At 43.5% G+C, this 26,114-nt stretch overlaps 1 protein-coding gene across 4 annotated transcripts in view; it reads right to left on the bottom strand.

Moving 5' to 3' along the window:
- Positions 1–26,114, bottom strand: part of mid2 (midline 2) — a 165,681-nt gene that overhangs the window by 39,536 nt on the left and 100,031 nt on the right. For 3 of the 4 annotated variants that reach the window (XM_037076635.1, XM_037076636.1, XM_037076633.1), the window contains 2 exons: positions 14,193–14,258; positions 12,237–12,332 (listed from right to left, as the gene is read on the bottom strand). In XM_037076635.1, coding sequence (XP_036932530.1) covers positions 12,237–12,332; positions 14,193–14,258 — 162 coding nt within the window. The remainder of the gene's footprint in view (positions 1–12,236; positions 12,333–14,192; positions 14,259–26,114) is intronic. The other variant, XM_037076637.1, reaches the window with a different exon arrangement.

Here is a 26,114-nt window from a genome sequence, read left to right as displayed (position 1 = left end):
CCAGAAAAAGGGGGGGCCTGCGTCGACACTTATTAATTCAACGACAGAACTTGCTTACACCACGCCAATTTAATAGATTCTGTGATTATTTTCGGAGTAAAAGTTGCCAAGGCAACTCATCATCAGTTCAACATCTCAGGCCAACACTAAATGAACAGCCAATTTTCGAACTTGCGTGGGTGGATGGGTGTTACTCAGACACTAAGGGTGTTTGCTGAATTGGAACGCTGATCCACTACCAACAGTTTGCCAGCTGTAAACTACAATTATAAATACACCTACAGCGGAGGCCTAGAGTTTAAATGGAAAGGGTCTGCGGTGCCCCTGGGACTGATGGTGAGTTGGCTGGGAGTTATATTTCAACAGGTCTGCAAACACTAACATGCGAGTTAGGAAGCTGCATCGCTGTGAGCGAGGCAAAGATCTTCACTTGGCTGGGTGCGCGGGGAGAAGTCTTATCACTGCTCCAAAGAGATGCTGCTGTGCTCTGATGTGAGGATGTAAAAAAAAAAAAAGTTCCCGTGCACCATCCGAGATAAAGTTGCCACAAAGTTGTACCCACACGTAGTTATACTCTGTGAGTGCGGCTCCGCTACAGTAATGACAGGAGCCACCACTGTTTTTGTCTGCGGGAGCCAAATCATACCAAATCAAAGAAATTACAGATTTACTCCAGAATGTACTCAACCCAGCACAACGCCTGCGGGAAGCTTTCACTCAGAGTGGCAACTTCAGAACAATCCAGAAAAAAAAAAAAAAAAAAAAGCCCCACTGGATGAGGAGGGATTCCACCAACACACATCAAATAGAGGCTTCCCGCTGAGGCCGGCCTTTAAGACCAACAAACAACCACGCTTCAACAGCTTCACTTGATGCTGGAGTGTTTGCTGTGAGTGTTTTCTGCTGCGCGCTGACTGTAGCAAGAGAGCTGCTGAGCCCAGAACACAAGACCCATTCACTGCTCCGACTGACCCCGACGTGTCAGTGTGTCACATTCAAATCAAAGATCACATCAGCCTCGTCACAATTAATTCATATCACGTCTTTAAGCACACAGACAAACACCTGTATTTACACCTGTAAATAAAGAATAAACAAGGCTAAATGGAAGAATAAAGCTTTCCTGGAAAGTAATAGTAAGGGGATAATGGGATGATAAAGGGCCACTCATCAATAGTTACATACTGACGAATGATTTTATTCTCTTATGAGTTTTCAATTGCATTATCAAAATCATACGGCTATTCTACAGCAGCCCAAAGAGGCTAAAGACAAAAACACATCTGGTTATCTGTTTTTTCATATTTTTCATCTCTGACACAGTAAGAGAGTAGGAGAAAGAAAATTATAAAACCATTATCGCAATGTTTTCAAAAATAGCCTCCATTTTATGGTGGTTTGTTGGCTAGTATAATAAAATAATACAACTGATTCAGGGTTGACACATTGGTGTTCATGCCCGAGGTCATGCCTCTATTTATTCTAACAGCTCAAAACAAGACAAACAAGATCATCGACAGGAGGAGAGAAAGAAAGTAGAGGATGTATTCGTCTTTATTAGTTTAAAAGTAATGGTAAAAAAAATGGTTGAAGGCAGACAGTTGTGTTCTCATTAGTGTTGTCACAAGACTGGAACATCTAACTGCGACCCGACACCTTGAATTATAACGATATTCAATAACACAATCGAAACCATGCGTATTGAAATAGCATCAAGTAGTCAGTATCAGTACTTGTTGATATTTGAACATTTTTGACGAGACATTCTAAACAATGTCTGATAATGAAGCAATAGTGTTTACTATCATTATTATCATTATTATCATTATTGTTAATTATATTAAGTGAACTGTATACACTTCTAGGAACAAACGATGAAAATGAACATTGTGCTTTATCTGGTGCAATACATTAATTGGACACTTCACACACTCTCACTGTTAAATAAATTAAATAACAAAAGAATAAACAAAAATCATCCTCCAGGTTCTTTTTTTAAACCAACTGTTCATAGATTAAAACAAAACTTCAGGAACTTTGAAAGAGTTCCCTGGCAAAACTTTTTTTTTTTTTAATCTCTTCTTGATTTATGAAGACAGGAGAGAAAACAATTTAGATCAGACTCGTCCGCCAAAATTGTTTCTTCCGCTCGCTTCTCGGAGCTTCCGTAACGTATGAACAACACTGTTCTATCTGCAGTGGAATCTTAACAGAATTCTTCAGGCTTTCGGCCGGCTATTTGAAACATTTCACCACCTTGGGATTTCTTCCTAAAACTTCCAAACCAATAAAAAAATAAGGTCCTTTAATAATCCTCAAAAGAATGCAGAGCATCCTCACACTGATTACAGTATGAAACCATAAACCAGCAGAGAGATTTATCTCCCTTTGATTACTTCCCGATCCATAACTTTTACGGGGGTTGCGACTATCCATCGTGCCGCAGACTATCAAACTACTCACACCAAACATCCAAGTTCCACTCATCACTCCACAAAGCTCATTACAACGCGCAGATCCACTTAAGCCTCATTATTCACACACACGCACGCACACACACACACACGCACACACATGCACATTAATTCTGCAAAGAGCCATCTCATGACTGCAGGTTAGCAATTAAGCAGGATAAATGCAGCCGCCCAGCGACCGCCGTGAATTACAACTGCAACTTGGCAGCTTAGATGTACGGAAACAATCTTCCTCTCCATCCTCCTCCTCCTCCTCCTCCTCCTCTTCTTTCACCTCACCTTGAAAAAAAAAAAGAAAACCCTCCTCTTCCTCCCGCTTCTCCGCCAGCTCCTGACATTACTATCCACTCCCTGCTACGCAAACACCGTCACATGCTGAGCATCTCCCTGATTCATCAGGCTCCTCTGCAGGTGTGCTGAAATCACAGTGCCAACCTCCTTGTTAAAAGTATAGGTCTACTATTGTAATATGAGAAGAACAACTACAGCGAGACTGAAACACTTTTAGTGTCCGAGATCTCTCCAGCTGCTCCTGCTTAAAAACAAAAAAAGCAGATGGACAGAAGGAGAAAGTCCATAGTAATGTTAATTTAAAGACGCCAGAAAAGTTTAATATAGAATAAAAGTCAAATACAATATTTTGCAAACTCATTAGGATTATATAATGCGACGCTGCTGACATTTAAGCGCACCCTATTCAGCGGCCTCCACTCATTATCTCATCAGGCCAAATAAAATGGCGTAAAATAAATTGAATATCACAAGCACGCGGTGGCATCAGCAGCTGTAATAACACTCGATTAGGTAAGAAGATGAAATGCAGACCTAATTAGCAACTGAATGGTAATGAATAAACCTATCTAGACCATTATGATGGGAACGTTGCCCACAGAGTGTGATCTGCAGAATCATGAAATCTAAAATAGTCGTCCAGGACAAAACCTGAAATCAGGAGGAATAACTTCCACCTGTGGTTCTGTCACTGGAGGGCTACAGTGAGCACATAAGCCCCCGTACATCATTAGGTTGGGATCAGCTCCCGCATTATGTCAAGATGAAATCTATTCACCCATATTTCTATACTGTGGAAATGAGCTCTGCATTACTTACATGCCAGGAATGAAATAAAAGTGGGCGACGCCATTTTTAAATGACAGAGAGTCACCATTCACCACCCACTCTGTGCTGTTTCAGCAAATAATGATGGTGCCAGTGTGTGTGTGTGTGTGTGTGTGTGTGTGTGTGTGTGTGTGTGTGGTGAAGTAGAGTGCCAGTCAATCAGGGGCTGTCAATCACACTGAGGGTGAGCTGAACTCAGGACCAGAAGTAAAGTCTTGAACTGCTGCGATGTTGCTGTTTAACATCACAATTTAATCTCTCACAAAGTCGGGATTTTATATATATATAAAAAAAGAATCTGTTGTCTCCAGATAAATGAGCTGAGCTGTGTGTGTGTGTGTGTGTGTGTGTGTGTGTGTGTGTGTGTGTGTGTTAATGACAATGCAATGCTCACTCAGTCTTGATAATGCATTGTGTGTGAGTTTGTGTGTGTGTGTGTGTGTGTGTGTGTGTGTGCGCAACAGCTGCAGCACCACACGGGCAAACGCTGACAAATGAACCCTGATGTGACAAATCCCTGTTTATTTTCTTAAACTGAGGATGTTTACAGCTTTGTTCAAACTCACACAACTTTATTTAAAGTATCAACCAGTGTATGTATAATATACTGTAATTTACAAGATGTTTTTACTTAAAGTTGACACAATGATGAACAAGTAACTCAGAAGCCTTGAGTTTGAATAGTGCATTCAGTGTCTGCATCATACAGAACATACTGTAGGTCCAAGGAAGTGATACAGACTATATATGCAATACTTTTGTACAGTTTGATGATTCATTATAAGGTTATAGAGAACGACGAGGAGATTTTAGTGACAAAACGAAGAGTTGAAGAGGTCAGTGGCTATGATCACACAAGATGTCACGTCCATTCAGGTGAGGCTTAGTTATGTTCCTCAAAAATATCATAATATTTCTCAGTTTTACCAAAATCAGACATCTGTCGTTGGAGGTATCAGCTTTTAAAACAGCCCCCAAATTGTTCTGACAATTCAACATTTTGCATTCGTTCAAATCAGACATGCGACTCAAGTCTCCAGCATGTCCTCAGTCATTTTTTTGTTGGGAAGCTCACTCCAGTGAAAGGTTTTTAATTAAGGCAGGGTTTGCAGAATATCTCAGTTATAAACAGATTCAGGCTCTTAGGCTGCATATTTGTGCAGATTTCGTGTTCCTGTCATCTATTTGCTCACCATTGAAATAGATTAAATACTTTTAAGTCAAAAAAAGAAAAACGAATACTGAAATTGGCTACAGCCAGACTGCAACGTCAAACCTCATCCAGTCAAGGACACTGACACAGTTCAGCTTTCTAAAGATTTAAATTAAACTGAAAGCATAAAATGAACACAGACAAGTTATTTGAGTCATTATGTCTAAAGTCAAGCCTGAAATCAAATTGCAAGTCATCAAAACAGTTTTTTTGAGTCAACTGGAGTCCAAGTCACGACGACTGGTAATTAAAAGAAGGTTGTGGACCTCTGGGGTTCAAATTGCAGACAAGTGAACAATGTATGGCTCCCAAAGTGATCCACTACAGCCCCAGTGGCTTCCATTCAAACTTTGCGAGGAGCGATCCAGGTTCACAACAACTGTTAACCTCTCACTGACACTGAAACCCTCCCATCTTAAATCAATTCTGTGCTCATTCTACTCCCATCAGCCCCTGCTGCCTCCCGTCCCGCTCTACTTTTCTCCTCTTCTTTTCTATTCTACCTCTGTCTGTCTGGTCCCCATTCTGTCTGCTTCTCATTGACCCCCCCTCGTCCCTCCTTCCTCTTTCTCTTAGACATGATCTTCCAAAACAGATGCAAGGACGCAGTCTGACAGCTTTATCTCTGATGCTGTCCACAGATTCTGGGATCGTTCCCAGAGATGTATGACACCTGAGTACACCCTCGATCTGAAACAGGGAAGAAAGGCTTTATGGATGCAACAGGGTAAAAGAAAACGCAACAACACGACATGTGATGGATGTTGTGTTGGAAAGAGGTGATAATTGGAAATGCTTTAGCAGTAATGAATTTGAAGAGCGGCTTTTTAAGCTTAAAAAACAAACAAACAAAAAAGCATTTGAAGTTTTATCAACAAGCTTCTTGGGGAGGCCATTGAAGAGGTTACCGGGGAGCTTATTGTGACAGTATCATGACAACTCAAACACTGGAGGGACTTTCAAGGTGTTAGATAAGTGGGCGAAACAAAATGAATAGTTTTTAGTATTCACTCGAGAAGCCGGAATCTACGAAGGCAGGAGTCACCAACCTAGAGAGGAGAGAGTAATAAGGACGACAACTTGTTTTTACTTGAAAAAGAAAAAGCAAAGAAAAGTCCAAAATGCTAAAATGGTTCACCAAATATACTTGGGTTTACCAACAGGTAAAGTGTATGTGTGGGAAACACTCTTTAATAGGTTACATGCATTAGGAGCTGGTGTAGGTTTCAGCTGCCTTGTGCACGACTCATATGCTTAAGTCAAAATTTGCACTTCATTTGTTAAACAGATCAGCATCTACTTGATAAACTGGCACAAACTTCCATACACTCATAGTTCCCATAGGACTAGATGTCTTCAGACATCATGTTTGCATGTGAGCATGTTATAGCATGTTGATGTTATCTGGCTTAAAGCGCCGCTGCCCCACTGAGCTGTTGGTGTAGCTTTAAGACTTCTGTTGGTGTTTTCTGTTCCTTGACAGATTATCTGCCCTTCTGCTAATATGTTGTTAATCTAAAAGAATGGCCAGATGGAAGGAGTGACACTCACATAAAAAACCTTGTACAGAGATGAAGGCAACAGTTTCATCTAATTACATGCCATTATCCCCCTGCATCGATGTCCTCATCTTCGCCTGAAAGTGGAACCGCAAACGGCTTTAGAAACACGGCAAAGACAAACAACACCAACGGACTGTTCGATCTCACTGATGCCGCAGTAGAAAGGTAAAGAGAGGAGAGATGAGACCTGATAACGAGGATTAGGCAGCATTACAGCCATCTCCTTGCAGCTGATTCATATTCTGCACACTGTGGGATCAGCCTCAGTGTACATAAACCTAGACAGGTCCTGGCTAATGACTTAAAGCTCAATGTTTAACCAGCAGACTCACATGTCTGAAGATTTAAAACCCACTGGGCTTCTGTCTGATCCGATTCTTCCCTTTTTTCCATCAGTCCCGATGCGCACACACACCTGCAAACTTAACAGTAATATAGTGTCCTCCCACCTGACAAGACAATTTCAGTTGTTGGGGGAAAAAAAAAACAAAAAAACAAAAAACTTGCTGCCACTTTGACTCCATCCTCACACAATACTTACTCCACATTAGCTCTCTCTAGACGACATGTTCCCCACCGTCAGGCACGGTGCGGGAGTCAGGCAGCCAACGCCTTATTAGGGAGTGCCCTCATTGAAAAAGCAGCCAGTAAACATGCCTCGTCGCAACACAATATAACAATATCCATTTCAGGAGGGTTAGCTGAACCAACTGAGTGAGCAAAAACACAGAGCGTGTGATAACGTGGGACCAGAGCAAGAGGGAAAAAAAAAGACAGAAAATCTGATCGACTGTCAAGCTGCAAGATGAACTCAGACGTGGGCGATGGAAGACGCAAAATCAAGAACCTCACAACCCTAACATAGTTCCGAGTCTCGAGTGCACAAGCCTCTATGGATATATTATGTAAGTGTGAAAGAGGAGGCTCATGAGAATTACATGAAAATCTGCTCAAAACTTGTACAATAGCAGCAAACAAAAAAACATAAAAACAAAAAAAAACAAAAAAACACAAGTGTGCATCCTTTGAGATGTCCATTTGAACCACAGTGGGGAAACATATGCTGCTTCAAAAATGAGGGCTTGCATGAATTTGGGACACATTTTAAAAGTTTCACAAGCAATGAGGAAACACTGTTGAGAGAGAGAGGAAAGAAAGAAAGCGAAAGAAAGATTTTGCAGTGGGAGGAGACAGTCACTTGTCTACATGATCACTAATAGGCTGTTGTAGGCTTTAGGGCGGGCATAGAAGGTCATATCTGAAGATAAAGGCACAAAAAGCATCCTCAGCTTTTACTTTGACTTTACATTTAGTTTCAGCTGCCTTTCTATCAGCATCTGCTCAATATCAAACAGCTTTTGGGCAAAGTTTGTCCTCTCTTCCCTGCAGCCGACTCATATCCCGCCAGCTACCTGGCACTGCATGGGTAACAGCGACGCTCCACAACAACACATCACTCCCAACATTCAAGAATCATGCTGCTCACTCGACATTCTCAAGAATGCCGAAGACGACTCTGAATGTCATTAAGCACGGCAAATATTGTGTCACAAAAGAAAACACCCTACACATCGTCGAGTCATCTTCTTCTTCTTTTTTTTTTTTCAAAAAATGAAGAGAAGGTAACTCCCCAAAGAGAAACCGCAGGAGAACGGGGGCCGCGACGCTGCCGTGTGTGCCGACACGCTGAGAGCTGATTCACGCTGCGTTTGATCATCTGTGTTTCTGGCACCGATACAATATGATGCAAACAAGTAGGGGAGGAATCCAGGTCAGCTCTCACAAAACCCTTCAGAGCTTTCTTACTTTGCACAAATGTCTCTCACTCCGCCACATTTCACTCCGTCTCCCTGTCTGTGTTGTACTGCGTTATTGCTGTGCGGTTTCTCCTGCACATCGCCTGTACCCGTTTCGCAAAAAAGATCATCGGTTGTCACGCTAACACTCCATTCCTTTTTTCACTCTGCTCGCCCTCTCAACCCTTCTTTTCCTTATTCCTTTCCTGCTCCTCTACTCTCCTAACGTATCCCTCTCTCCTCTCCTCCCGCCCCGAACCTACACAGCAGCTACACGTTAATATGAACTCCCCCGAAAACATTACCGCTCCCTCACCTCAATAATCAAATAATCATTCTCACATCGACATCACACAGGAGAATAGCTCTGAATGGGCACAAACAGGGCTGGGAAAACATATAGTTTCTTTTAATAATTCGCTAAAGAGTCAATGGAGCGTGTTTCCCTCGCCGTGCAATCGCTCCTCATTTTCTTTTTGATGAATAAGTGATGAGATTCTGCTGCTGTTGTTTGCCGGCTGGCACGACATTGGTATGCAGAAAGAGACAAAAGAAGACAGACTCTTTTTCCCTCTCCCTCTCTCTCTCTCTCTCTCTTTCTCTCTCCGCGCACCGTTGACGAACAGTTTGTCTGTATTTAATGAATCACGCAGCGATCATTTAATTCTGATTGGGTGAGCGGCAGCAAGAGTTGTGTTTCACGGACCTCCGAGTAACTCAGAGAAAATGGAGCCAGGCCCGGCTAATAAGAAACGAACTGCAAAACAGAGTGATGGCGGCACCGGAGTGCATTTGTCCTCTGTGGCCATTAATGTCAACTCTCACAGAGGAATGATGGCGTTATATTAAGAAGAAGTGAGTTAAGACATAAAGTATGTGTGTGTGTGTGTGTGTCTGTGTTAGCAATGCAGCACAGGCAACACTCAGCATTAGTGCTCTTTGGCTGGATTCACACACACACCACCTCCATTAAATCGAAGCATGAGCGCAAATGGAAGAGGTCAGCGGTGACCAGACTGGCCGAGGTATAATCTGCAGACGGCTACGGGTTCATGCCGGGACGCCAGAGCGCAAAAACATGCCTTTAAGGTTGTCACCAAATTGAATCAGATGAGCTGTGAGAGAGTATCATCTTGCGACAAGTCAAATAACGTTTCCACCTCGACGAAATATGCCGCTCGACTGATAATCTCGTCTGCTTTGACTTTGATGCATACATTTACTTGTAAGGGCGACACCGGCGGGAATAAAACTGTCGAGTGCTGCAACGGTCATTTCTTCCAATGATTACCAAACCTAACTTTATTTCAAGGTACAGTCGACACAATGGCCCTAAGAAAGGCACAAAATCTGAATTTATTACAGCCACTGTTGGGCTAGTTACTTCTAAAATGTAATACATATCATATAAGTGGTTGTTATCGTTTGAAAGTAATATGTTTCTTTATAAGTCTGTGTTGCACAAAAAAACAGTTTGTTACTTTCAACAAAATAACTGCAGAAGACAATTGGGCATTATACAGTGGAAGCGGTTAATATTGTTTTGCTGTGATAACCTAAGATGAACCTTTTACCAGCATTCAAAATGTATCATTTATCCCTATTTTCCTTACGTTTTCTGTCAAACTGTGTTTGGGAAAAAAAAAACAAAAAAAAACCTCTGTCTGACTGGAGCCTTCACACCCCACCAGGGGGCTGTCCTGGGGTAAAACGTTAACTGAAAAAGTTGTGTAAACTTTCATTTCTTTGTCAGAAATATAATAAAAAAGGGGAAAAAGGAGGAATTTGTGATTCAGTTTGGTGAACAAAGTTGGCAGATGGTGCGAGATGGAATTCACAGAATAATATTCACAATGTTATGAAAAATGTATCTTTCATTTGTTTGATCAGTGGACCCTTACAGAATAAAAGGAAACATTATATTAAAGAGAATGGACAGAAATCAGGACTTCTTCAAAGGTGGGAGCTTGCCACTCTTTTGCTGCCAATGCCTGCCAATCTAGAAGAATTATTCATCGGTTCTTGTTGTTTCTACTCAATGAACTGAACACTGAATTGTTTTAATGCAGTACTGGACTTACTAACTTTAATTATATTAACACGCACCCTATTAGAAACAAGTTATTACATTAAACAAAGGCATAACATTAAGCTGTCAGCACCTTGAAGCCAGGTAATACTGAAGAAGAGCTTTTGGTAGCTGCTTTGCGCACAATGAAGCGGCCGTGTTTGAAGTTGTCTGAATTACATAACCGGCCCTTTAAACGTTTTGGAGAGTGAATGGTTGCTGAGAGCTACTCCAGCCTGTCCATTGTTCTTGAGTCACGGTTTGAGTCATACTGCTTGGAGAGCCACCATCGGCAGAGTACAAGAGGTCACCGCGAAGCCTGACTGCTATCTGGTGTTTTTCATTTTGGAGGCGGCGCGCTGCATCAGTCACTGGATCAAATGACAGATAACAAGGCTGTTCTTCAAAAAATACATTTTAGAGAAAGTGATTAAATATAAAACACATCCGTCCTCACGATCATTAATTCATCTGCTTTCGCTCCCTTGGTATAATTTCCTCTTGTCTTCGGCCTCCAAGTTATAATTCTTTAATATGGTTTGTCTGAAAACAGCACTGACCGCCTGTGAACCCGCGATCTGGATTTCACTTTCAATGCCGAGATCAATCAATATTTGACACAGCTAGTGAAGGCAACTGTGAGAATGGAGCGTTGCATATATTACTGGGACCAGCGCAACTCTGATCCAGAGGGAGTGAGAGACGTTTTTAAAAAAAAAAAAAAAATCACGAAAGAAATGCACGAATGTCCAAATTTATATCACTGTACTTCTTCAATCACAGCGAGAGACAGCGTGAGCAGTCAAGGCATTAAGCTGTACACAATCAATAACAGAGACAGAGTTGGGTCTTAATGTATCTCAGAGATAGAGAGTAAAAAAATCATTCGGGCTAAGGCTCGAAACCCATGAAACAATTTCAGTTGGGTTTTTTTCTGCAGGCCTGGAAGCATACGGTGAGACCCTGTCTTCTGGTGAGATTGTTTCTGAAGCTTGACGCGTCGATAGCGCTGGATGAGGGACCGCATCGACTTCAGCCAAAATCCAGGGGAGCTTTAGCGATGTGGCGGGGGGAGCTTAGTTATGTCAACCCATCACCTGGGGCTCTGAAGTCTCCTGCCAATTTCCAGCCAGCTTAAGTTCACCTCAGGAGACAGTACAGGTGCACAGGGTCAGAAAATGTAACTAGGTATCACTGTTGAACCTCCCCAGTTGGTTCCTTACATTGAGATGGTCATTTTCTGTAATACTATTTTATGAAATGTAACATTTAGCTGTGTAGTTGATGCGTTACTGAATAAATGTACAATTCACAGAGCAGAAATCTGAACATTGGATAAAGCCAATAAAATTCTTGCTCCTTGATTCTTGTTCTTGTTTGTTGACACACCAGAGTTAAGAGGGAATTCAGCACATCTCTGTTTATCACTACAAAAACTGAACATACTGTCAACAGGCACAAAACAGCTATTTTTGGGGTATGCTTAAGGAAAAAAAAAATGTTGTGAAATCAGGCTTGATGAACGAACCCTGCTGTAAAAAAAACCCCTTCAGAATACAGATAGGGAAAAAAAAAGTGGAAAGTTTGGCGTATGTGCGTAAGAGCTGCTGAGGCTGAGATCTCTCACTCAGACTGCGAGACAACAAACGATTTGAGAAAACAGCCTCAGCAGATTGGGATTGTAAAGACATCTTTTAGACAAAAATAGGTGATAATAGGGTGAAAAGTTGAACTAATATATATCAGAATGACACATCCCTAGCTGATAAAATGTGTATTTTGGAGGTTCACTCTTCAACAGCCTGACAGAATACATATTCTGGATGGGAACTGGGCTTGAAAACAAATCAAAATCCTTCCACCTGTAGCATCCGACCTTAAGAATCCGTATCTGTAATTTAACTCTGACTACCATGATGATTGGCACCACCTCTCCGTGGAAATCGGATGGAAAGTCCGACATCATTCGCCGACTTCACAAGGTCACAGAAACATGCTGCATACCTCAACCTGCTGACAGATCTGGATCAGCTTGGCCATCTGGTTCTCCAGCTCGCTGTTCCTCTTCACCAGGTTGGTCAGGTTGTTCTCCAGAGTTTGCTGTTGGGAGGGAGAAACAAAAGGGGTCGGAGGAGGACAGGCCAGGAGCAGAGGAGACAAGACTGAACATTAGCATCAGACAGCTTAGGGAATGGATGCAGAGGCACCACCAACGTTACTGTCTATTCAAATTTCCATTCACTATTCAGCTAAGCCAGACACAAGCCAAAATCTGGCTGATTAATCATTACCACCTATTGTGTTTTTGCCGGCGCTGGTTTGTGGCTTTGTGTTTTTGGTGACGTTTCATGCTGTGTCTTCAACCGAATACCCGCTGAGTGCGCTCGCATTCACACATTTCTACATTCGCACTGAAGTGTGAGTGTTGTGAATGCACTGTGAGGTCGTGCCCTAACCTCAGTCACTTCCTGTAGTGCGTCTTGAACTTTGGATCACCTACAACTCTCAGATGATAAAACCGTACGCGTGATGCTGAAAAGACTCTATCAAGATGTGCTTATTGTGCTCGGATCATCACACTGTATTACTGTTGCCTTCTGCCGTTTCCGTGTTCTTCTGACTTTGTTTGTGGCCCGAGGGTTGCTCTAGCATGAAAAAGTCAGGCAAAACAGTTCCCTTGCATATGTGAAACTCGCGGCTGTTGTGAGCTTTCGCAACAGCTCAGCACACGGATCCAAATGTTACGAAGGTCTGTGAGACGGAAGAGATCCTGGTAAAGAAATGTGCAGGGGCGAGTGCAAGATGGTGCATCTTCTACCCAAGTGGTCATGAAACAAGGCAGTAGTAAAAATAAAAAAAAAAAAGGAAATAAAGGGCCAATATGTATTTTACTGACATGAAAGAATGCTGACTGAAAAGTCCCTGTACAACATCACATAATGTATGAAGCTATAATTGAAAAAGGGCAGAGAAATTCTCACAAACACAACATATATAGGGTTGAGTAAAAATCACTTACAAATACCTTGATGTCAGCAAAAAAAAAAGTGAACATAGTATTCATTACTGCTGTTTAAACAAATTAAAAGCTAAAACTTGCTTTTTTAACTTCTACAAATGCCTATAACAGTATCATCTGCTAGCATACTGACTGTAAGTAACGATTAAAGTGACTGACTGCGACTTTCAAGACTTAAAAGATACAACATCATCATCCCCGGGAAATTAAACCAATCAAACCTCCCCTGGCAGGTTACATAATCAAACACCCGATCACCGTCCCCTTTAAGAGTGACTGCTGTCAATGCACAACAAAACGAGGAAGGCACGCACAGACATAAAACTCACTCCAACACACGCGTACAGTAACAAAAAAGATGAAAATGGAAACAGGCACACGGTGAGCCAGAAATAGAAGTGCCGCTCAAAAGGAGGCAAATCAACGATGGCGGCGGCGGAGGCGACGACGACAACGGCGAGCATCAAAACAACAGCAACAACAACAACAACAACAACAGCAACCACAGCTGCAGAGAGAAGAGCAGAACAAAGCAGCAGACAAGCGGCGGGTGTTTGAAGTAGCGCTACTCATGCAAAGTGAAAAGGGGAGGTGGGCTGGACGAGCACCTGGCCACGACTCTGACCTGTCCTCACTGTACCTCTGTCTGTCTGTCTGTCTGTCTGTCTGTCTGTCTTTCCTATATCTCACCCGCCTGCCTGCCGATCCTCAGCCTGATCCACTTCTCCTGCCTTCTGTCTGTTTGACTTTGCAGCCCGCTTAATTATTCATCTGCCTGCTTGTCCCCCTCCCCGCATCCCATCCCTTATCCATCCAGGTGCCTACTACCTGTGTGCCTCTTTACGTCCAAGCAGCAGGGACTATGGGGGAGGATGGGAGGAGGAGGAGGAGGAGGAGGAGGGGATGGGGGGGGTTGGTAAAAAGGCAGCCAGGGAACTCACCGCAGCGCTTGTCTTTGAAGCCTCCATTACTGCATCTGACACTCTGCCCGGGCTCACCTGATAAGCCTACGAACACACACACACACACACACCCACATAAGTGCACACATAAACGCAGCACACAAGACAAGCCCCCGGTCGCACACACGCCCGCCACCTTAAACCCGCACGGTCACCGAAGACGGGGAGCGCCTTCCTTCATGAGTTGCCACAAAAACCCTTCTTATGCTCTCGTACATGTTTTTTTTTGAATGCATTGTGAGAGAGTACCAGTGTGGCGCGCAGTGTGTCTGCTGATGTTTGGTTTCTTTTTCACCCCCCCCCCCTTCCCCTCCTGTCCCCGAAGCTGGCGCTGGAGTTACATCACTGGAGCGAGTGGTTTTGGGTCTGTTGTGTCGCAAGCCCCTGTGTGAGTGTGTTTTTGTGCGAGGGAGTTGTGAAGTGGAACATCAGTGAGAGGGGACAGATGGGTCATTAATTAGCAAGCTGGAGACGAAGATGATTAATACATCAGGACACAGCTGCCTCCCGTGAGAGCGCCAGAGAAACGAAACTCTTCTGGCCCCTCCACGTACATACATACATGTGTGTGTTGCTGCCTGTTTTGTGGAACTTGGTAAGAAGGAGCACCTGAGCCTCTCCGTACGTAGATCACTCCTGCTAATATTTCCTCTATCCCCTACGTAACTGACCACACAGAGTCAGTTGTGTTATTTAGGGTGCTGCCTGACTTGCGTTGGCACCACTGAGGCTTCAGCCCAGCAGGCAGGACGAGTGGCAGAGAGTGAGAGAGAGAGAGAGAGAGAGAAGGGGGAGGCAGACTAACCCATCAACAACAAACTCATTAAAACACACACCAGACATCAAAGACAGACTGGGAGATAGAGCGGGAGGAGAGCAGGGAAATGGAGGCAGAAAAGGGACGTGATGGGTGGGAGAAAGTGCCGGCAAGTGTCGGTGACATGCAGGGGTCGGCAAGATTAAACGTCAACCCGAACAAGGACGACATTTTTAATTTTTTTTTTTTTCATAATGCAATGGTATATTCAGTCGAGAGCGACTACAGTGACTGTTAGGAACTTGAAAAGACTTCAACATTTGGTTGCACCGGTTTGGAAATTCATCACCAAGTTTGTGCCACTAGTGGAACCAGACTGCACCATTAACTCCATGTTCTTATCTAGTGAAGAGCTACATAGGTGCTAATGTGCAAAGCGACTGCTTTGCTACCGTAAATGACCAAATAACAGCTGGGTTTCAATTAACACAGGGTCTCCTTTAAACAAAGTAAAAAAATACAAAGTCTAATTTATTTTTAAAAAATCAAGGAAGAAGACGTGACCACTGTCATTGCACGCTTTACTTCTTTGCCTTTTTCACGTGTTGTTCTTGCTTTCTGTCAGTCAGTATCACATTGAGGATCGCCATGGCTCCGGTGCAGCAAAAACATAAAAAGTACAACTTGAAATTCAAACTTTCTGTCATAAAACATGCACCCTACTGGGTGTAAAAACTAACCGTGAAGTAGTTTGTGCACGCAGATTGTTTTATTCTCATGATGATTAAATCTCTAGCCTACATTAGAACCAGGCTACATTTAAACTTAAAAAGAGCCGCAGCCTGGGCGTCAGCTGAGCTTCTTCACTGTTTTTTGGGAATATATAGATATATCGAGTTAGGTAATTCAGAAAGATGAATACAGAGAGGGACAATAACAGAGATGGAGAGAGAAAGAGAGAACTAAGTACACAAACACAGGAGTGAAAGAACAGTGGAAGAAATGGAGATGAGGATATAAAAGAAATGAGTGAAGCATTGCATTTTCCACTGCTCGAGGCACATAACTGGGGCTTGCTGGGGTCATTAGCATAAGGTAATATCATTCATTCACTGATTCTGGCTTGGACGTGGCGTGTCATGAGAGTGATCAGAGAGAGAGAGCGACAGAGTTGGAGGTGGCTGATGGGATGGAAATAGGCACAAGGCTCGTGCTGAGAGGGGGCAGCCTGGCCCGGCAGAGCAGCTCCAGTATAGTCTGCCCTCTTAATTCAGGCTTCTGTCTCTTCGGCGCCTCTCTTTTCCCCTTGTTATCTGTCTTTCTGTCATCCTCTACCTTTCTCTCTTTCGCACTTTCTCCTCTCCCTCGAACCTGACTGCGCGTCTCCTCCCCTCGCTCCGTCTCTCGCTACTTCAGTCCTTATTCTGTCCGTCTCGGCACAGTTGCGGCTGCAGCTGCTGACAGCCCATCATTTTGTTTTAGATCACCACCCCCTCATATGACTTCATTGTGTTGAGGGGCTCCTGGGTCTCATTTCTTTACAGATGATCCCATATCTCTTTGAAAGAAAGAAAAAAAAAAACCAGAGAGGACAGATCCCTATTTATATTACAGTAGCTACAGAGACTGGAGAGAGGGATTGTGGGTGAAAAAAAATGATACCTGTCTTACAGGAGACTTGCGTATGATGAAAGGTTTACTGAACACACATTCGACTTAAGTCTGACTCCGCCTGTCACTGTTTAATCTCCAGCCATCGCTGCTCAGAGTCTGTAGGCTGCAGTTCCATTCAGTGCTGCTAAGACGTGAAATTACACAGAATTACATCACGAAAATAAGAAGTGAACTGATCCGTGTCTACAAGACGACAATCCAAAATACTCGTGTTCCCGGGAAAATTGAACGAGCTAATCACTAATTTCTTCAAAAGCGTCCGTGTTGTGCGTCTTGTACAAACCGTGACGATAACTGTGACAAATGAACAGTTTGGCGATTTTCTGAAATCGTGGTACGGTAATCCAATTACAGTGTAATCACTTCCTCAACCTGAGGCGTCGGCCGAGCTCGTTGTTTTGCTACAGGAACGTTACAGGGACTTTTATCCGAGGTCAGATTCAAGTTCAGGAACAGACAAAAGTGCGAGACAGTGAGAGGAGAAAAGAGGACACGGCATTATGAAATTCCGCACATCAGACAGGAGATTGTCTCCGAAGTATTAAGAAGTGCCTAAGCTATAAGGGGAAGAAATGTACACGAGGCTTTAACATTCAGATGGCTAATTAGATGACTTTGTCCAGTAGCCGAATCTCAGGGTCGTTACGACAACAACAAAAAATTCAACCGCCACGACAACAAAAAGTGGAACAGAGCGCCCCGAGGCTAAGTATCTGACTTCAAAGTCTTTCTTCTTTTTAATTAATTCAGGATCCTCCCTCGTGCACTGGAGAGGACGCGGAGACAGTTAGAGAAACAGAAATGAAAGCGAGAGAAAGAGGGGCGAGATTAAACTCGAGAAAAGAGCAACAGAATAGAACAAGCTCACTTTACAGCTGTTGTTAACAAGAGGCTTTTCACAGTCTGGACGTGTCAGTAACACAAGCCTTCTGGGAAACATTTTTTTTTTTTTTTTTTTTGTCTGAGGATAATATTCCATAGGGCAGAACTCTCGAGGCCGGGGGTATAACAAACGGGGAGTCACGCTTGTCTCATAACCCGCTGACTGGGGCCCAATTAAAAGGAAATGTATGCTAAAATAGTCACATATTGCGAAACCCTGGTGTGCCACATTTGCTACGGGACCGACGGCGATGCCCAAAACCACCTAAAATGCCACTTTATGTTTGTATCTCACATCCATTTGTGCATTTTGAAAGAAAAAAAAAATGCCTGTTGCGCACATCCGGGTCATTTCAAGGCAATTTGACTAAATGCGCAACAGAAATTTCACGTCTCAACTCTTGGTGAACTCGGATGACCTTCAAGCGATAAGCAACCGCGTTGAACGATCAAGGGGTCTGAAAGCGGTGGAGGCGCGGCTGTAAATGCGAGCAGACAGCTAGAAGATGCTCGCTTTCATTTCCAAGTCTTGTGGGAGAATTTAAAAAGGAGTTGCTGCGAGAGCGCGGGAGAAGGGGACGCAGGGAAGTGTGCGGAAGGAAAATATGTGCCGCCGCCGTCGCCATCAACTGCTTAGTGTTCAGCTTTATGAATCCCAATTGCCTTTTTCCCTTGAGGCTTATTATGAGAAAGAGCCATCTTTAAATGGACACAAATCCAATAGTAATTCAAGTTTTTTTGGCCACACGAGGGGATTAGGATCAAGAAAATTTCTCTGTGGGTTTAAAAGGGAATAATGAATCGTCATGACTACTGAAGAGCGGCGAGGAGGCCAGACACAAGCTGGCACACCATTTTTGTTTATAAGACGCCTGGCTATCCCGCGGGGCCCGCGCGTGCTCTCCCGCTTCGCAATTATTTGTTTGGGTCAGGGACGGACTGACCCGATACTGCTAACAACAAGAAAAGAGAACACGAATGGATAAGAAAAGGATAGTTTACATGAAGCCACATCACAGACCTCCTCCCAACTTTTTCGCCAGGCCTTTATTAGTTAGTTCCATATCAGATTACAGACTGAGGATACTGTGATATTTGAATGTGAAGAGATGGGAATTTAATACTGGGGATTAAGGGGGGGGCTTGGACTGAGATGAAGTGGGGTTAGCAGAAAACAGTGATATGGTTGAATGGGCTTAAAGGATCTTTCTTTTTCATTTCAATCGGCCTACGCCGGATTCTTCTTGGAACCGTGCAGTTCAGTTTCATGGATTAATAACGAGACAAGAAAAAAAAAAAGAAAAGAAAAAAAAAAAAACTGAACATGCATGCGAGTCGGCTCGGTCTGTTGTTCAAGATGATCAATAACTCTGCTGAGGGGAGACAGCGACTGTTTTATCACTCCTTTTTTTCTCCCGTAGCCATTGATACACTAATGATGTTGCTTTAATTGAGTGCGATCTTACAAACGAGGACAGAGGAGCAGCAGATCAATAAGCAAAAGAGGGAGTCAGGAAAGGAAAACACAATTTCACACTGTTTTTCTTTTTCTATGTTCCGTTCTCTGGACCTTATTTTCCCTCTGAGAACAGCTTGTTTACTCAGTTATGGACAAATAAATATTTCTGCATTTTGTTTCATTACCTCATAATATACACATTTGGATTCTGGATTTCTTCTTCCAAACGACAGAGTGCCCCTTTTAATATACAGCACTCCAATGATTGATCAGCTGCGTCTGTTTCCTCTTCAACACACTCAGGTGGGTTCACACCGGATGCCCTGCGTGTTTTGCAGCTTCTTGTGAATCGAACAATTAGCCGTCAGTCGCTCGATAACAATTCATGTCACGTAACAAAATCGCACCGCTTATAACCTGAACTCCAAGTGCCGGTCTATGTTTCCCCTCTGGAGTGATGTTGTGATGCCAAAGTAGTGTCTGACCAACACTTCATTGCAATCCAGATTAAAAGTAAGCCTTCTGCTGATAAAAACATATGGGACTGCTGTTTTATAGAAGTTTAAGACTGCGTTTAGTGCCTAAACTTAACCAAGGACGGAGGCCTGGTGGAACATTAACCGCTGACAAACTATTCAGTCTTAAAGGAATTAGGACATGTTGATTGTTATACAGTGTATATACTGCAATTTAAGCCTGTACTCTGTTGAGACACATTTAAGTTCGACGCTGATCTCGTGATATGCAGAAGCCCAATTGAACTAATGTCTCATCAATCAGGTGGAATTGATCCCAAAAAGCTGACGCAGGATTTCCAACAGAAGGGCCGAAGGAGACGGATCAGCGACAGATAACGCTCCAATGAGAGACGGAGTTTGCGTTGGTGCCAAAATATGTGTCGGTGCGGTATTTTAGATAATGCGGACTGTGACAGAAATATATCAACAGCTCGTCAAACGTAATGGAATTTATAGAGAAGGAGTAATATATTACGCAGGTACGAGTGGATCTGCAAAACAGTGTCATCATTTCAGTTGTGCGCTGCGCCGCTCATAACAAATCTGTGTTCTCCACGTCCAGCAGATGATATCATTAGTCTGGTGCCACAAGCTGGGGGCTGGATAAGAAACATCCCTGTCGTCAAGACTTGAGCTGTAGCCAACCGCTGTGACTCCTGACTTAAGACGTTATCATCACAGTGGCTCGGTTTGGCTGCTTTGTGCAGATTAGTGATACGGGAGAGCTTTGATAGGGAAGCAACAGGGTTCTGAGCAAAGCATTAACATTTAGTTATTTATAGCGTGCACAGGTTCGTATGCAACATTGATAGTAATGTCCAGAGAAAACAGACAGCGCAACTGTGTCTCTGAATCAAATAAGCCGTGACAACATGCTACTCCATGACCGGCATCTGATGTTTCACAGCCTGCAGCTCGGAAGAGGGTCTAGATGGCAAGATACCAGTAAAAATAAGCATGGTCATAAACAATTACTTTGTTTGCTTTATCTACAGATAACGGTGCAAACAATGAGTATTCTGAATAAATTCAAGATATTTGCAGTAGAGGAACACTGACAGTGATAATATCTGGACTCACAATGTGAAAGACTCACAATGTTAACAGATTGAGAATGAACAAGAAAAAGAGGAAACGGAGGCAGCAGCCCCACTGGTTCCTGTCACCGTGCAGCATTTTCTCCATATTGAATGCACAAATGTGAAATTGATATTGATCGACTCTTCTAACCCGAGGGTAGAACGGCAAATAAGTTAATTTCCCAAAATGCTGGAGAATTCCTACGAGGCTCAAAAGGGTTTCACCACTTTCATACCTTACATTTAGTCTTTGATTAGCAGCAGTGTGGCCGTTACCACTTTTTATTTAACGGGGTTGTGTAAGACTGACAGGACACTGTCATCAACATAAAGGAATCTTTACGAATGTTCATGATTGTTGCCATTTCTGTATGTGTCATTTGGCCAATTAACTCTTACCGCAGCCCCATTTAAAATTGACTGATGGCATTTAATGACAAGAGCCATAAAAATTCATGGAGACTTTATGTTCATGACAGGTTTCACGTCATGGTTCTGATGGTATCATGTCAGTCTTATGCACACCCCTTCAACTAAAGTGGTGGGCTATGGAGCGACCCAATCTGCGGGGAGGCTGCCCGCCCACCAGATAATCCAGGTTAAATCTCTCGAGTCAATGAGCACCTCCACTGAAGTGTCCTTCAGCGATGGCGAATCCCCGCTGCCGCCAGAGACGCCATGCTGAAGCCGACCTTAACCTTGGACCTCTCTTTGAAATTGGCAGTCAATGATTCTCCTCTTTCTGTCTTTCTTTCTTTCCTTCTTTCAACTGAAAATCACCATTCTCTGCAATGTTTGCAAAGTGGAAACAGTTCTACAAAAAACTGGCTTGTTATTTTTGCACTGTCAGTCAAATCAGTTCAGCGGTATACAAACAGGACATTGTTATCCTTTCGACAATCTCCTATGAGCCACATGATTCTGAGATTGTCCTCAGCAGGAAAAGGGATTTTTACTGCATGTAAACAAGCTTTTGGGAAAAGTTTTCCAAATTTAAATGTTTTTTTTTTTTTTTTAAATAGCTTCCTAAACGTGCACTGTGGGGTGAAGTCATGGAGATGGAGTGGATGCCGTGTGTGACGGTGAGGACGCGGCCCAGCTCATTAGGCAGGATCTCCACGGCTTGTTACCAGCCACCTGTCCTTCACGTGCACCTCCCACGGCAACCAGCTCCAAGTGGCAGCCTGCAGCGTGATGGCCTTCGCTCTCCTCTCCTCCTTTCTGATTGGTTTCCATTGCACATGGATTTTATATTATTCGCAAATTAATTTGGCCAAAAATGCCAGCTTAGCTCCTGAGTGGGGGGAAAAAAAAAACAGACGAGGTTCAGAATAGAAACAGAGAGAGAGAAAGAGAGAGAGAGGAAGCAGCCACATTTCATTGGCTGTAATACAATTATCTAGCTGCCGACGGCTCGTTGGTATATTCATATGACACGGTTATTCATTTCGACTTATTTACTAAAATGGAATAACAGAGACTGCAGTGAGTTGGGTCTGAGTCATTCTGACTGATGGGAACCTAGAGGCTGTATTTTTATTTATTTATTTATTTATTTCTAAACTCTGACTCATTGCTACAATGAAAAGTTTTTCAGCAAATAAAAATGAAAAACATATTATGATCAAGTGCTGCTATATATTCCTATCAGTTAAGTACCAGAAGCCTGGACATACACAGAGGACACTTCATCCTGTTAGGGGCTGTTTGGACCTGGTACCAACCAATGCAAACGCATTTGCACTTGGGGTCTGGTCACTCAGATAACATTCGGAGGTGGTCTTGGACACGTGAGGCCACATTCCTTCAGTAGTGTGTCCCGGCATGTATCCTGGGCCACGTCGAGGGACCGCCTGCTCGACCGAAGTCCTCCGCGAAACAACACGAAGAAGCCACAACAACGATCACAGTGGATTACACATGCAGTTCACTGTAGTGTAAATGACGTGTTCGGGCTCCTCTAACGATGTTAAGCAGCGTTGGTGAAGAAGTAACTATTGAACTAGTAACAGCAACACTCCCAGGCTCCCTGAACTAATCGTGTGATTTTAAGAGCTGTTGCATTTGGAAAAACTAAAACTTCATGAAACGTCTGTGGTAAATTTGAAATCATCAGTGCCTTCTTGTAAATGCTGTTTTACTTCAAGATGTTTCTTTCCTTGTTTGTTGCAGCGCGTCTGTTTTCATGTCTGAAGTGCGCCATGTCTGCTCCCGCCTCTGAAGTGCGTCGTACCTCCCAGCAGCCGTTTGAACACACACTTTCAACTGACTAACCGTTTACAACAAACGTATTCAAGGATAAAACATACTGATGTAACAACTCTGATGTACATGTACAATTTTACAAATACAGGAAACAGTAACAAATGAAGGCTACTTCTTTGACACATGTGGAGAAAGCCCCCAGGCTCCCTTAAAAAAAAGGCTGAATTTTGAATCTTGCTTGAGATTTGAGACTTTATAAACTTAGTGAAATGCTGTCAGCAACACATTCTTAGCTAGTTGGACTGTCTTGTTAATCCGGCAAATGTCGTATCAAGATATTTTTTCCTTGTGTGTACATACAGGGCAGGGAAGTGAGACCAGATCACAAGATTGAAGGGGGCTTAAATCACCTGTTTAGTTCGGTCCGCAGTTATTGAAGACGACTGCTAAAACTCTTCCCAACGTCGTAGAGCGAACTCATTAGCAAACAGAAATATAGCTCTTAACCTGCCTGCAAAATGCTGAGTTAAGTGGAGAAGAAGCAGCTATCATATCATCAGTGCAGATGAACTAGAAGTGCAGAGCTGCAGAGCAGTAAAGCAGTGGCAGCACCCACAGGAGGTCACAGAGACGTGCCGTGTTCACCCTCACATATATAACAGCGTAATGAGATCCTCAGCTGGCACACAGAGGCGAGCGGCTCCTGCAGAAGATGTTTGCCAAGAGGAATAAAAAAAAAAAAAAAAAAACCCCAAAAACAGGTGACCTGATTGGTTAGCTGGGTGTTGCGAGTGCAGACGAGATGAAGCGCGAATGTTTTGTATGTTTTTGTAATTCTAAATAATGCCGGTGCGTGCACAAGCATTAAACCACCTTGTGTCGTTTGCGCACCGAAGCTCCGAGATTTCAGAAAGCCAATTTCATGTCAGCTTTGCATCTTCCGCAGCGGCTGCGTGAACCTCACATCTTTTTTTTTTTGCTTTAATAACTACAATCAGGACGCGCCTACGATTAAATACTGTAATCCCGTTTCATCTCAACCACACCGAGGGCTGCGCAAAAAAAAAATAAAAAAAGTTACCGCAGGAGCGAGATAAGCAGAGACGCTAAATGGTGCCTTGTTAGCTGATCCAAAGAGAAAAAAAAAACCCTAGATGTTTTCAGTAAACCTCCTCTTAAGCCTTTAAGCATCAAGGCGTCCAGGGGGAAGAGAGGAAGAGTTGTGGAGACGTCGGGGAAGTCACTTTTATGTGAAGGTAACAGATGTCAACTGAGGACTTTGTCTAGTTTTGAAGCGGATACATATTTTATTTTTTTTCCCTCAGACTCAAATGCATTTTGCTGGGTTTTTACTATTAAACAAAAAGTTCACTTAACCTGACACGGCAGATGTTGTTTTACCAAGGAACGTCTCGGAAGTCGCCCCCAGAAACTTTTCGGAAGAGTACAGGCCCTTAACGCTTGAACAAACCACCTGTCGCCAACCATCACAGGCTACCTACAACCAACGGCAGGAGAGCGCCATCGGCAGAGCTAGTTGTCAAGCTTTGGACGCTGACACTATAGCAGCTACATGTATGCTGGTAAGTCGCACATACCCACAGAACGCTGTTGTTGTTTTTCAATGGAACAGTTGCTTCTCTTGATGGCTGACACATCTAAACCGGGCCTGTGGCTGCCGTCTCTGGCTGCCAGTAGGTCCTCACAGGACGCCGATGGCTTGAAGCCTGGCAAGTTGTTTCAAGATCACATGATCATGTGATCCTGCAAATCCACACGCCTCACTATCACAACTCTTGGTTGACAGGCTGACGTTGGATGGGTGCTGAAATGATGCCACAGACAACTGTCACATTTTGAGAAATCACAACCCAAATATATGAAAGCCATTTTTTTTTTCCCACATACTGTGAGCATTTTGGTCGTGCCTCTCTCTGGTCTGTCACCTCAACATTAGGTTTGCTGTCTCTCATTAGACCTGATCTCTAAGGAAAGCACCGGGATCCAAATCCATTGGGGAAAGACTGATAGAGAACAATCCGCGCCGTATTCCCCGAAGGTGCCGCGATGCAGCGCTGCGCACAGCGTCCCTGTGAAACCGCAATGAATAACCGACATGACAGTTGTGAAGTTTTCATCACGGCCCCAGAGCCTTGAGAGTCCTTGACGGTGTTGTGCCACATCACTCGTGGGAAAGTGACACAGCTGATAATCTCACTTCCGAGACACTGGACCGCAGCGCATTTGCACTTGTGGAAAATTCATGTGCACTTTACGAATTCTGGATGCGCTTTGGGTGTTTTTTTTTTGTTTTTTTTCTGGTTGAGCTGGTGCACCTTCCCCCCACTCTGAGAGAAGAGCTTCCTGGTTGTCATTTCTCTAGGAGCGGTATCGCTAACGCCACCATTATAATCTCTCTCTCTCTCTCTCTCAGTGAATCTAGATGCACCCTGACTGTCAGCTTCTCTCTCTGCTCCCCCAAGAAGGCTGATTGCAGTTTAAGTGTGAGTGTACTCGACTCGTTATCGCTCCTTTAGGACTCATTTCTGTTAGTTACATCCTACAAGTCCTACAAAACATTTGACGCAGATAATGAGGTAAATTAGACTGAATATGACTATAGATTCTGAATCCCACGGTACGGCTTATTCAATTTCTACAGACAAATTGCTGTTTAAAGTAACAGGAAAATATGCGTATTCGCTCTTTAGATGAGAATATCAATACCACTCTCACAAATGCAGCCGGAGCCAGGATCGAGTGAGCTCAACGATTTACATCCAGAGGGAACTGAATTTGCCTAAAAGCATCTCTTAAGCTCACTAATCACCACGTTACGTCTCGTTTTGTTTGATCTGCAGAAAACACAGGACCATTTCTCGGACCTCACTTTCAACACCCTTCACCCCTCTCCGGTTAATTCGACCGCGTTGCCAGCTGAGGGGCTCGTCATTTCAAACCCTGAGCCGTGACGAGCAACTCACCCCGGATGTCGACATCACGGGATCCCGCTGGCTTTCTCTTTTCTCTTTCCCGCCTCGGCTATTTCTCGTCTGCTTCCCTGCCACCCTCGATCTCTCGTTCTCGCTCCTCTGCGATGTCAGCTGTCGCCTTCTCCTCGTTCCTTCCTCAAACATCACCTCCATCTTGTTTTTGGCCCTTCGCTTCATCCTTACTTCTGCCTCTTTTTTTCCTTTTTTAAACTGTAAAATCTAAACAGCTTTGACAACGAGGGTCACGTCTCTTTACGCTCGGCGCAATCTCTACTTTGTCGTTTAAATTCAACTTGTTCTAATGGGACAGTTGCCTAAAGACACTAACGTGATG

This window comes from Acanthopagrus latus, chromosome 18, assembly GCF_904848185.1.
Source record: "Acanthopagrus latus isolate v.2019 chromosome 18, fAcaLat1.1, whole genome shotgun sequence".
In the NCBI taxonomy this organism is placed as follows: Eukaryota; Metazoa; Chordata; class Actinopteri; order Spariformes; family Sparidae; genus Acanthopagrus; species Acanthopagrus latus.
This window is presented reverse-complemented; position numbering and strand designations above follow the sequence as displayed.